At 52.6% G+C, this 13999-nt stretch overlaps 1 protein-coding gene across 24 annotated transcripts in view; it reads right to left on the bottom strand.

The window, feature by feature from the left end:
* The window catches only part of CHD3 (chromodomain helicase DNA binding protein 3), a 62286-nt gene extending 49135 nt beyond the window's left edge, over nucleotides 1-13151 (bottom strand). For 6 of the 24 annotated variants that reach the window (XM_037887237.2, XM_043537149.1, XM_043537150.1 and 3 more), the window contains exon 1: nucleotides 12238-12828. In XM_037887237.2, coding sequence (XP_037743165.1) covers nucleotides 12238-12436 — 199 coding nt within the window. In that variant the 5' untranslated portion in view covers nucleotides 12437-12828. Of the gene's footprint in view, nucleotides 1-5559; nucleotides 5761-12237 lie in introns of those variants that run through there. The other 18 variants (XM_037887241.2, XM_043537155.1, XM_043537160.1 and 15 more) reach the window with 10 other exon arrangements.
* Between the last annotated feature and the right edge of the window lie 848 nt (nucleotides 13152-13999).

Below are 13999 nucleotides of genomic sequence, written 5' to 3'. Positions count from 1 at the left end.
GTGCCCACCCCCAAGCCACGGCCCCACTCCCAGCCCCGGCTCCTGGGCGGGAGCGCAGACAGGGTCGGGGGGGACGTGACTGTGAAAAGTTTGGGGACCACTGATTTAAGGACCATAACGTTGCGCTTCAAAAAGTTCACCTTTATAACCGCTAACACACAAATTGTCAACATCACACGTTAAAATTTACAAACGAATTACCCTCAGATCCAACTCGAATGAGTTCTCAAGTAGTGTTTTTCTTACTTTGCCTATTTGTAAATTTCAGTGATTACCTATGGACATCTTTTTGGTGCAGGTACGGTGAAATCGACATTTACCAGCTTTCACCGATAAAAATCAAATCCTTCCACACGGACTCACAGGGCAGGTTTTCCAAACCGCTGATCTTTTTCCACATCAACAGATGCACAGGAACAGACAGAATCAGGGCTTTAGGATTTGGGGAAATTAATCCAGATTAACCGAAAGCTATGCTTTTGAACCACATTACACCCCTGAGTGGAGACTGTTCGTTCAGAATAAGAGAGGCCTTCGTTCAGTGTAATTGAATTCTCTTCCTAAGCAGAGTTACTGTTCTGGACTAAAATGACTTTGATTTCAGAATAGTATTCACGTGGGGAACTATTCCAGTCGATTTCCTGGTGCAGTTAAACCCTTAGTCCCCTAAATTGGGCTTGCACCCAGTACTTGTTCCAGCCCTGCTGAAACTCGCCCTAAATTCAATGGAAATAGGTTCAGGATGGACAAAAGACTGGTAGCAAAAGGCACAAAGCTGATGTGTAGCTCGATTCAGAGTTCTGAGGCAGCCCTGCTCCTGTGGCCCCAGCAGGAAGGCAGCGAGGGAGCCTGGTCAGGGCACAATGGGGTGCCCCCCACCCCACCCCACCCCCAAAATGCAGGGAGGGAAGATCAGATGCAAAGGCGCTTGTTGGATTTCCAGTCTGTCCGTCTCTCTGAGGTGATCAGGATGGAGGACTGAAATCACAACCCAGATTTGGGCTCAGGAAGGAATTCATTCCCCCCCGCCGCCAACCAGGTCAGATCAGCAGGGACCTTTGCCGGGGGTTCGCCTGACTCTTCAGTGGGTGCAGATTGCTTGCCGGGATCACCTGGCCACAAATCTCACTTAGTATCACAAGAGTCTCGGACATTGGGGGCACCTCGGTCTCTTCTGTTCTCTGCCAGTTTAGTCTCCTGAATGTAGAATCATAGGACTGGAAGGGACCTGGAGAGGTCCTCTAGTCCGGTCCCCTGCCCTCATGGCAGGACTAAGTATTATCTAAACCACCCCTGACAGGTGTTCGTCTAACCTGCTCTTAAAAATCTCCAGTGATGGAGATTCCACAACCTCCCTGGGCAATTTATTCCAGCGCTTAACCACCCTGACAGGTAGGAAGCTTTTCCTAATGTCTAACCTAAACCACCCTGTCTGCAATTTAAACCCACTGCTTCTTGTCCTATCCTCAGAGGTTAAGAAGAACAATTTTTCTCCCTCCTCCTTGTAACAACCTTTTATGTACTTGAAAACTGCGATCACGTCCCCGCTCAGTCTTCTCTCCTCCAGACTAAACAAACCCAATTTTTTAAACCTTCCCTCAGAGCTTATGTTTTCTAGACCTTTCCTCATTTTTGTTGCTCTTCTCTGGACTCTCTCCAATTTGTCCACCTCTTTCCTGAAATGCAGCACCCGGAGCCGGACACACTACTCCAGCTGAGGCCGTATGAGCGCGGAGCAGAGCGGAAGAATTACTTCTCTTGTCTGGCTTACCACGCTCCTGCTAATGCAACATCAAGATGCTTTGGTGTAACTAAAGTAATCAGGCTCCCTATAGGCGTAACCCGGTGATATCACAGGAGGTCGGATTTCAGAGTAACAGCCGTGTTAGTCTGTATTCGCAAAAAGAAAAGGAGGACTTGTGGCACCTTAGAGACTAACCAATTTATCTGAGCATAAGCTTTCGTGAGCTACAGCTCACTTCATCGGATGATCCTTCAGACTTAAACTCTAAGAAACCTCCACACTCTTCGAGGCAGCCAGCAGAGTGACCCGCTGCAAATCGAAGGCAGGAGTTTGAATAACCCCCAAAAAACCCAGCATCGTGGCAGGCCAGGCCCTTAGGAGCAAGCAGCTGGACACCGAATTGTCAAATGGTTGAGGTGGTGTTGTCTTTTAATCCTGTTACTTGAACTTAGAAACAGTCGAGACTGCGTTGGATTTCCGAGACACTTACGGTGCGTCCATGCGGCAGCTGGGAGGGTAGACATAGGCACACACGCTCACTAAAATAGCAGCATTTGAGACAGGAAGTGAACCGTTCCCATCACCAACTAATATTAAGACCACTCCCCCTCCTTGAGCTTGGTGCCTCCGTCCCCCGAGTCCTACCCAGCTTGTGAGATCCGATGGGATCAGAACCCAAGATGGGTCACGACCTGAGAGGCCAGCAGCAGCAAACCCATGAGTCAATCACCTCGCAGCAGCTATCGAATGTCAAACGACCGGGATCCTGGCAAGGCCGACGGCGGTTTGAAACAAGCAAGGCTCTGAGTTATGTGCCGAAGAGCAGAGGAAAAGAGATTCTGGCTCCCTCGCCTGTGGCCCAGGGTAGTATGAATGACTGAAGCCAGACCTCAGGGAAAGGGGATTTTTTTTTTAATCCACTGGACGCTGCCAAGCCGAAGCCTTCAAAACCCATGAGTCCGGCCGCAAAGAAAATTATGAGGTCGGCTTTAAAAAAAACAACCAAACCCTGAGATTTAAAAAATAAATAATAAATCCCGGAATCCCCCCCACCCCCCTCCTCCTGGCTTTATGTTTTCAAGCTTTCCCCCACAACCCAGAGAGGAAGCAGCTTGCTATTTTCAAACAGCCAAAGCTGAAAGTCTCATGACTCCGGGAGCTGAGGATTTAAGGAAATCAACAAATGGCACGAGAGCTTTGCAGCGCCGTCCTCAGCATACCGCCAAAAACGGACAGAGCTTGTGGGGTGCAGCGTGGGGATTCTGAAGCACGCCCCCCTGTTCTCTTCTCACTCACCCCGGTGTCAACCAGGAGTCGCTCCGCTGGTGTCAATGGGTCCAATTCCCTCCTTGCTCAGCCCGGCGGCAGTCAACCTCTGAGCCCTTTTTGGACCATGGTTTAAACGTCTGCTCTCCTCCGCAGAAGCTTGGATTAGCTCTGGAAGGCCAGACGTAACGGGGCCTTGCTAATGTCACGAGACAGCCCGCTCAACAAGCAATTAGACAGCCGTTTTCACGCCTCGCCCCTCTCCTTTCCCCGCCGTGAGCAATTTCTCCACCTGCTTGACTGGAGAGCGCGGGGGACTAACTAAGTCCTCAGAGCAGCGTCCTCAAACCAGCGAGACCAGAATCCCAGCCGCCGCCACCGTGCAGCCAAATTCCTCACACCCAGGGTGACAGGGTTTTGATCCCTTTTTTTTTTTTAATTTGGTGTCAGGGCAATTGCCAGACTGGCAGCCCCGGAGACGGAAGATAATTAGCAGACAGAAACAGGCACAACCCAGCCAGGCCTCAATGCTGGGACAGCCAGCGATGGGACCCCAGTGTCAATTTTGAAGGCCAGAAGGGGCATTACAACCACTTTGTCTGACACGGGCGCTCGGGTGGGACTTCTGAGAACCCTGCACTCGTTTCACACAACGGGCCGCCATACGGCCGTCATAAAGAAATGACTTTCATTCCCTAGCTGAGCTGTCCCCCGCAGGCGGCGTCACTGGGGGGCATGGATCAGCGTTCACGTCGCGCGCTCCCTGGGCTGAGGAAGCAAATGATCCAACCACCGGACCAAATTCGGTGATGAATCCTGGTCACCTACCACCTGCAGCACGCTGTGCATATGCTAAAAGGGAACGTCGCTTGCACTTGGGGCAACTCCCCTCTCTCAGACCAATGGGTGCAGGCTCTCTGCAAATTCAGGAAGCATCGCTGCATCAGTTACACTCACCTCACATTGTCAAGGTTTGTCTCCCTCCCGCCGGTAGCGTTGGTCTTTTTAAAATAAAAAAGGAGACACTTGAGAACAACTGAGAGGTGGATACCCCACCTTTTGGGAACCCTTCCCTACCCTAACGGCACCTGGGCTGGATTCAAACTGTTCCATAGAGCCCCAACTCCCCTCCTTACACCTTGATCAGGGAGCACTTCCTGCCGTGAGCCATGGGCACTCGGCACTTTACAGGATAGACCCCTAAAAGTTAGGTTTAAGCAGAGGAAGGAGGGAAAAGGGTCTTGCGGGTAAAGCTTTTGACTACGACTCAGAAGATCTGGGTTTAATTCCCATCACAGACTCCTGATATGACCAAGTCACCGAGACCCAGATTTTTACAGGTATTTGGAATGAACGGGATTTAGGCACCTAAAAACCTTTAAACATCCGGCCTTCGATCCCTGGGGCCCTCAGTTCTGGGGATAACGACATGTCCCTTCCCCACAGAGCCGGCGGGATGTTTGTAAGGGGCTCAGGGCCCCCTGGACAGACAGGATCAGACTCCAGAGTTTGCCCAAGAAACCCATGCGCGTCTGTCTCCTGGCTCAGGAGTTCCATCCCCCGGACACAGAGCCTTTCTCCTCTAGCTCATCCATCCCAATCAAGCCTGCGTCGTTATCCGACGTCTGTTCGGTGACCCTACACGTGTGACAAGCTGGCGGGTTCTTAGCCTGGCTCCCCGTGGGGCAGGTGGCCACATAAATCACAACTGGCACTAACTGGCTGTCTTTTGACAGAGGTCGAGAACTAAACGGGGTCACGGCTGCCCTCTCAAGCCCCCGGAGAGGGTCCCTGTAGGTCACAGATTAAGCACACTGATCACACTGTCCTCTCCGGGATCCCAAACTAATATCCTTTACCAGTGCTAAATTCACACTGCCACGTCTTTGCCCGCAGGCCCCAATCTAACAAAGCATACAAGTGGGTCCCACTTGCTGGATGATCGGGGCCTTGGGTACAACAGAGCGGTGAGCCTGGATTTACAAAAGAAGATAATGGATTTCCCTGGCCTGCAGGGGAGGGAGGGAGGGAGGGGAAAAAACAACCTCAGGGAAGACAAGACAAATGCACTGGTTTATGCAGGAGCCTGCAACCACCTACCCGGGGTGGATTCCTCATCTAATAATCCTTTGGCAACTTCACACCGCATGCTGGCTGCGGGAGAGAGACATTGGCCAAACCCCTGCGCCAGGTGCAGGGCAAACATGAACTCAGCCACACAGAGAGGAATGACCTGTCGGATGATGCCAGTCACCTCAACAGGAGATGCCTTGCTAGGTTAGAAATGACAACACCGCCCTCTGACACACGCGCGCACACACACACACAGTAGCTGACACCACCAGCTCTTTTGCCTTGCAAATCAAAATGCAAAAAAATAAAAAATGGAGACGCAGCCAAAGGGGTGGACTTGCCTTCGCACCCTCCCCGCCTAGATTCCTGTCGGAGCCTGCCTCAGCCACCAGCCCTTTCTGTCTAAGCATCTGGCTCCGTCCCAGTTTCTTCTGACAATACAACATTATCTCTTCAGCCCTCTGGGTTTGAATCACCTTGTTCCATCCCTGCGCCGCCGCTCAGTTCCTGGTGGGATGTAATTGACAAAGCCGAGGGGAACGGGGCAGGCCACGGTGCATCCTTACAGCCCCTCAATCCCGTCAATTTCTAATCCTGCCATCAATCTTTTCTTTTTTTCCCCCCCACCCCTTTCAGATTCCCCCCCCTCCCTAATCATAATATTGATGCACATGCGCAGCCGAGACGGGTATTTTGGCAGGCAATCAACTAGAATTTTCCACACACGTGACATTTCCACTCCCTACCTTGGAAAAAAAAATTATTTCTAATATATATGTGTGTGTATATATATATATATATATAAAAAAAAATACTTGCACACACATAGATATTATATAACGCAACAAGGGATGGCGGGATGGAGATTTAACTAAAACCAGAAATCAAGAGTTATTTCACTGTAACCAGCGACAAAAGAAACACTCAAGAATCTTCATCTCATTCACTACAGATGTCTTTTCCACTCCACTTGCATATTTAAATTTAAACAAAAGACAAGCAAACCAAGAACAGATCCTTTATCTACGAAAGGGGACGGGGAGTGGGGGGAGGCATTTCCACCAGGGCAGGGGAATGGGCCCTTCTTATTTTTAATAGTGGCTTTAAAAATCATTGTCCGCAAGGTAGAAATTCGCCAGTCAGGTTTGGTGGGGAGGGATTACGGGTACAACTTCATTTGGCGACACACCTCGGGAACTCTGCCGAATTAAATACAGGCTACGAGGGAGATTTTCAGCAAGCGCTTGGGTCCCCCGTTAAGCAACTGACTGAAGCAGACAGATTTTCAGAAGTGCGTAACACCCACCTCTTTCCCCCTTGTTCTCAGGTGGGTTGCTGAGCCCCTTTGCAAATTTGGCCTTTATCTGGTATAAATCCACAGGGACACCAGCTGACAAGGAAATGTCCCTGGCATATGCAGCTCCAGCAGGGGGGCCGGGAGAGACCAGAGACCCAGTGCAGAAGTAGGAAGGTTACTGAGACCTTCCAGCATTTCAGACGATGAGCTGGATTAGCAGGAGATGGAAAAGCAGTCACCGCTTTAGGACCAATGTGAGGAAAACTCTTGCCAAGGAAACCTGGTGGAGTTCCCAGTGCCCTACTCAGGAGAGGGGACAGCTACTTTGGAAGAGATTTCACGCTGGAACGCAACCAAGGCCGCCAATCCTCCAGCTGGATCCGTCATCAATCACAGGATCAGGGACTAAACATATCCCCACGTTTCTCAGATCCCGTAAGAATTTCCATTTGGTTGTTTTACAGGAAAATACTACTTAAAGTGCCCCTTTTGGGGGGGTAATTATAAAGCACCCTCCTGCAAACTTTAGTGATCTGATTTGCAAAGGTGCTGAGCACCTCCAGCTCCAGCAGACTTCAGTACAAATGGTGAGCCTTCGCACCTCTTCAAATCAGGAACTTGCTTCTTAGACTAGCTTCCGAAGCGGGCACCAGGGTGTTACATCCTGCGGGTACCCAATCCTGCGAAGACTTAATCGGGTGCTTAATTCTGATCCCACAAGGAATCCCGCTTCTATCAGTGACTTTAGCTGTCCACATTGCTACGCGCGTGTTTAACTCTTTCCAGAAGCAGCCCCACAATTCGGATGTTTTCAGGAAAGGGAGGGCTCTGGGAAAAGCAGTCAACCTGTGATCTTCTACCTTCCTGGTCTGGAGGAGTTTCGAAGTTAAAAAATTCTGGCCGAAATTCTGGCTTCATTGAGGACAAAGGGAAAATCCCCACTGATTTCAACAGAGCCAGGATTTTCATCATAAATGCTGAAAAGCCTTGCAGGATCAGGGCCTACTCAATACAAGGCCTAGTTCAAGGTGGCCCTGATCTCTGCTCAGCAGCCTGTATGTGAATACAAATCAATAAAAAGCAAAGCCATAAGGTCATTTTATGAACGGTTCTGGATTCTTTCGCTTAAGCACCTCAGTGTTACAGGTGGAGAATCGGGAGGTGGATTTAAAGATTGAGGGGAAGGAGGGACACCGCTTTCGTGATGAAGCAATGCTGCTTTTAAAACTGAAACATAGATTTCTGACCATTTTGAAAAGCGGGGAAGAGGAGACTCTATTTTAAAACTTGGGGCTTAAACACACACACACACACACACACACACCTTTTCCTTTTAACTGAGAAATGAGTTTTCTTGATCAAGAGAAAATAAAGTGAATGTTTTTCTCCCTCTCTAGTGTTTTTTTTTCAATCAGTATTCGCAACGGGGAATAATCTTTGCCTTTCTTTAAATTAGCCACACCTTTTAGGTCATAAACCTGCAAATCTTTCCTCCACTTTCTCATATAATAATTATCCCCAGCTCTTATCTATTTTCTTCAGTAGATTTCAAAGCGCTTTCCAAAGCAGGCCAACAGTATCTTTAGCCTCATTTCACAGAGGGTGAAACTGAGGCAAGGGGTGGGGAAGCGGCTCGCCCAAGGTGACCTCGCAAGGCCAGGGGCAGAGGCAGGATTTGAATACAGCTCTCAAGCCATACATCTTCCAGGCATGACTTAACACACAACACAAGGAACTTGACTCACACTCTGAAGCCAATGGGATGACTTCCATGAGCAAAGCTACTCACCCGAGTGTCTCCATGATCAGAAACCCAGTGCTTTGAAACCACTGAACATGGTTTTATATACGTAGCGATCACAAGTTTCCGCCAGGCAGGGAATGCTACAAAAGCAGGTCGAGGGAGACAGCAGTCTTTGCACTGGCATCAATAACTAGCCCCGCCCCAAACACTCAACATTAAAATTAACGTATTTATTAAATCAACAGAAAGCAAAGTGACTTTGTGGACCTGGAAATCAAATTTGGTGACAGAAAAATATTGGCTTTATTTCCCCACCCCCTTTTTTTTAAGTCACAAATCCTTTACTTACAAGGCTGAAACTAATAATTTTTCTCTCTCAACGCACCAATCGTTTCGACCAATCCATGTGCGGAAAGACCCTACTGCTGAGAACAACAGGATTGGGGCAGAGACTGTCCATTTAGACGAAGGCAAAAGACCTGCACGTCTTTCACATGACGCATGGTGAATGACAAGTCTTTGCTAGATCGACTGTAAACTCTTGCGACAGAGACGACATATGTGTTAGCCAGGTACACACAGCCTAGGACAATGGGGCCTTGATCCATGATTAGGGCCTCCATGTGTTAACTGGACTAAAAATAAATTAATAATTACGGGAACGATAAAGGGAGAAGGAAAACCAGTGGCATTTTACGCCCACACTTCCTGATTTCTCTGCTCCTCCGATTCCTCATGCTTCCTTCCCCCCGCCACGCCGGACGTTTTCTTTATAAGGGAGAGCAAATCGAAGCGAATCTGGGGAGAGATATGTCTGGCGGCAGGAAAAGAATCAAAATGTTTTTAAAGGACAAGAGCCTTCGGTTGCATCCCCGTGATTTCATTAACGTTTAATGTTTACTTTTTAAACCAGTACTCCAACACCAAGTGGATGGGCCCCAGGAAGTAGGAAGCAAGTCAGTTACATAGGGGCAATACGGACTGCTCTGAGGGCAACCCGCGAAACACGGCCATTTGACATGAGGCACCGACCCGCTGCTCTCCGAACCTGGCTGACGAGCCTGTCCCGAAAAGCACCCGCCACATTCAGCCTGGCCATGACCTCACTGACCTCCCTGCCTCACGTCACCCTCCGCTCCTGCCATCGCCAACCCGGCCCTGATCCATCCACGGGCCCCACAGCCCATTAACCCCGTCCTCCCCTCACCCTCCGCTCCCGCCATCGCCAACCCGGCCCTGATCCATCCACTGGCCCCACAGCCCATGAACCCCGTCCTCCCCTCACCCTCCGCTCCCGCCATCACCAACCCGGCCCTGACCCATCCACTGGCCCCACAGCCCATGAACCCCGTCCTCCCCTCACCCTCCGCTCCCGCCATCGCCAACCCGGCCCTGATCCATCCACAAGCCCCGCAGCCCATTAACCCCGTCCTCCCCTCACCCTCCGCTCCCGCCATCGCCAACCCGGCCCTGACCCATCCACGGCCCCCCGCAGCCCATTAACCCCGTCCTCCCCTCACCCTCCGCTCCCGCCATCGCCAACCCGGCCCTGATCCATCCACTGGCCCCACAGCCCATGAACCCCGTCCTCCCCTCACCCTCCGCTCCCGCCATCACCAACCCGGCCCTGACCCATCCACTGGCCCCACAGCCCATGAACCCCGTCCTCCCCTCACCCTCCGCTCCCGCCATCGCCAACCCGGCCCTGACCCATCCACGGCCCCCCGCAGCCCATTAACCCCGTCCTCCCCTCACCCTCCGCTCCCGCCATCGCCAAGCCAGCCCTGATCCATCCACTGGCCTCACAGCCCATGAACCCCGTCCTCCCCTCACCCTCCGCTCCCGCCATCACCAACCCGGCCCTGACCCATCCACAAGCCCCGCAGCCCATTAACCCCGTCTTCCCCTCACCCTCCGCTCCCGCTATTGCCAACCCGGCCCTGACCCATCCACGGGCCCCGCAGCCCATTAACCCCGTCCTCCCCTCACCCTCCGCTCCCACCATCACCAACCCGGCCCTGATCCATCCACTGCCACCGCAGCCCATTAACCCCGTCCTCCCCTCACCCTCCGCTCCCGCCATCGCCAACCCGGCCCTGATCCATCCACTGCCACCGCAGCCCATTAACCCCGTCCTCCCCTCACCCTCCGCTCCCGCCATCGCCAACCCGGCCCTGACCCATCCACTGCCACCGCAGCCCATTAACCCCGTCCTCCCCTCACCCTCCGCTCCCGCCATCGCCAACCCGGCCCTGACCCATCCACGGGCCCCGCAGCCCATTAACCCCATCCTCCCCTCACACTCCGCTCCCACCATCGCCAACCCAGCCCTGATCCATCCATGGGCCCCACAGCCCATGAACCCCGTCCTCCCCTCACCCTCCGCTCCCGCCATCACCAACTTGGCCCTGACCCATCCACGGCCCCCACAGCCCATTAACCCCGTCCTCCCCTCACCCTCCGCTCCCGCCATCGCCAACCCGGCCCTGACCCATCCACTGCCCCCACAGCCCATTAACCCCGTCCTCCCCTCACCCTCCGCTCCCGCCATCGCCAACCCGGCCCTGATCCATCCACTGCCACCGCAGCCCATTAACCCCGTCCTCCCCTCACCCTCCGCTCCCGCCATCGCCAACCGGGCCCTGACCCATCCACTGCCCCCACAGCCCGTTAACCCCGTCCTCCCCTCACTCTCTGCTCCCGCCATCACCAACCCGGCCCTGACCCATCCACTCCTGTTGAGGGGAATGGACCTCATTCCTAAAGGCACCCTTTACTCCCGTCACAGGTGACGTAACTCTAGCCTGAGGGGTGCCAAGTCCCCTCCACACAAGCTGTGGCTACTGACCTCCGCCCCACAAGGGACCACCACACACAGATATAGGTAACCACCGTGGCCCTGTCCCATGGACAGCCGAGCCACTTCCACTCCCAATTCGCCCTCACCCTGCCCAGAGTCCAACGCTCTCCCTGGCACCGGAGCCATGGTGGCCCATCCCACAAGGCACTGAGTCGGGTTGGGTGTTGATCCCCACCTGCTCCCTACACCCTGAGATCCCATCCCCTGGAGACCACCACTAGTCAGAGAGACAAATGACACCTACCGCCCCTAATGCCAGCAGGCCCCACCCCACAGGTTACTGAGCCCCCACGCCACCCGGTGCCAGCTGATCCGAGTGGGCCCCGTTCTGCTCCCCGGGGGCCAAGCGCCCCCCCCCCCCACTCCCGCCAACACCCAGCAGGAGCTGTCCTGCCCGCCAGGCACCCAGCACCCCCCACTCCTGCCAACACCCAGCATCCCCCGTCCTGCCCGCCAACACCCAGCAGGCCCCAAGCAATCAGGGCCACCACGCATTCGGGGGGGGGGGGGGGCAATCTTCATGGGGGAGCATCGGGCCCCACTGAGGCCACTTCGGGTGGGGGAGGGCCCTCAAAACCAAGTCGAGGGGGACTTGCCTGTACCCCTCCCCCCATCCTGATCCTTCAAAACGCGGGGGGGGGGCCTAGAATCTCTGGGGGCAGGTGGGGCTCCCTCAACGTTCCAAAGCCGTTAGGCACCGCGCGAGGCGCGTGGTGGGGGGGGGGGTGTTACAAACTCTCGCGGCCCCCCATAACGTTCCAAAGCCGTTGGGACCGCGCGCGGGGGGAGGGCTGAACTCTCGGCCCCTCAGCGTTCCAAAGCCATTGGGCAGCGCGGGCGCACGGAAGGGGGGAGGGGGATCGGAACTCTCGGCCCGTCAACGATCCAAAGAGGGGAAGGGGGGGGGGATGGAAACTTTCCCCTCAGGGCAGCGCGCGCCTGCGGGGGGAGGGCGGGGGTGAACTCTCGGCCCCTCAACGTTCCACAGCCGTTGGGCAGCGCGGGGGGGGGGGGGAGGGTGCTGCGAACTCTCGGCCCCTCAACGTTCCAAAGCCGTTGGGCAGCGGCGCGCGCGCGACGGGGATAGCTGCCGCTGGGGGGGGGGGAAGCCTCGGAAGTCGGAACTCTCGGCCCCTCAACGTTCCGCAGCCGTTGGTTGTTTACAAACAATGCCCCCCCCCCAAAGTTCCAAAGCCGTTGGAGGGGGAGGGGGGCTGTTTGGGAGCCCGGCTCTGGGGAGGGGGGTTGTTTACCTGGAGGAGCCGCAGCTGCTGGTGGAGTTGATGCTGCTGGTGCCCGTGGAGCAGCAGCGGGCGGGAATATGTCGCCTGGGCTGTTGTCCCCTGCTCCTTCTTCCTCCTCCTCTTCCTCCTCTTCTTCTTCATCCCCCTCCACCTCAGACACCACCATCTCCTCCTCCTCTTCCTCGTCCTCCCTCAGAGGGGAAGCCATGGTGGTGCTGGGGGGGGGGGCAGGGACACACACAGAGAGAGAAGGGGGGGAACAACCCCCCTTCACCACACACAAAAATCCTCCCCCCCCACTTCAGATCACCTCAGTCACTAAAAAAAAGAAGAGCCTGAAAAAGTCCCATGAATTCAAAAAAAGAGAGGGAAAAAAACCTAACTTTTTCCCCTCCCCCCCTCTAAAAAATATAAAAGGGGGGGAGGAAGCGAGAGAGAGGTTTAAAATATATTTAAATTCTGAGGGGGCAGCTCAGCATAATATTTGCCACAAGAGCAAGGAACAAAAATGGCCGCCCTTAAATTATTTTTAAAACAGACCCCCCCAGGAGGGAAAAAAAAGGGAAAAAAATCCCCCCCACCCCTTTCTTTATTGAAAAAAAAAACACAAAATGGCTGGCTTGATTTTTAAGTCACCCCCCCACCACCACCACACACACACCTCTTCCTTGAGGTTAACAAAAAAAAACCCAGCCCCCCCCAAAATCAATCCAAAACAGCCACAACAACAACAAAAAGACCCCCCCTCTTAATTTTTCTCCTTATTGTTGCTTGTTTGAATCTCTCAGCTCATTGCATAGATGAACAATATTTGTATATTCCTGGCACTGGGGGGGAACTGAAAGAGAAAGATTTCTGCATAAAACAAAGATGGCTGCTCTAAATTATTTCTTTTTTCTTATACTTCCCCCCCCCCACCTCCCTCAATAAAAATATTTTACGGGGGGGGAGGACAGAAAAGGCTGGGATTAATCAGTACTCATGCTCAGTGTGACATCAGCATAAATTGTTAAAGGTTAACTAGTTCCATACTAGTAACACCATATATATATATAATTTTTTTTTGCCTGCTTTACTAGTTCATGTGAGAGACAAGAGAAGGGGGGCCCTCATTTTTTTTTCTTCCTTTCTTACTTTTAAATACTTCAGAAGGGAGTGGTGGGGTTTTGTTTTTTTTTTCTCTTTCTCTTTCTTTAGGCTTAAGGCAAGAGAGGAAGAACCAAGGGGGAAAAAAAAAAAAGAATTTAAACGCATGGTCCAAATTCGGTGAAGTACATCGGGGGGATGGATTTAACTCTGTCTTTTCCTTGATATCTTTTTCAAGAAGGTTTTCCACACACACTCACCAAAAAAACAAAACAAAACAAAAGAACGAGATTTCTACCCCCCCAACCCCCCGCTTTTCTATTAAAAACCACTGTCCTTTCTTTTTTGTTTCTTTGTTGTTAACTTTTCCCACATAAAATTGGGGAATAAAATATTATAATTGTTTGTACCTTATTTTATTTTTCTTTTAAGCTTCTGCTTTTGAAGGGGGGATTTTTCTTAAACTTGTAGCTGGAACACAAAATCCATCTAGGTTCTTGACAGCCACCCCCAAAATGCAGATGGAATTGGGGTGCTCCTAAAAATATAAGGGATACAGTACTCTCTAGGGCCCTGATCCTGTGACTGGCTGCATGTCTGCGACTCAACATGCTTGCGGTGCCTAGTGATTGCAAGATAGGGGTTCAGTAATCCTAGCCAACGTTTATTACAGTTGGTAGTCCCC

The sequence above is a fragment of the Chelonia mydas genome, chromosome 28, assembly GCF_015237465.2.
Source record: "Chelonia mydas isolate rCheMyd1 chromosome 28, rCheMyd1.pri.v2, whole genome shotgun sequence".
Classification (NCBI taxonomy): Eukaryota; Metazoa; Chordata; order Testudines; family Cheloniidae; genus Chelonia; species Chelonia mydas.
Note: the sequence above shows the minus strand (reverse complement) of the source record. Positions and strands in the feature narration are given on the sequence as shown.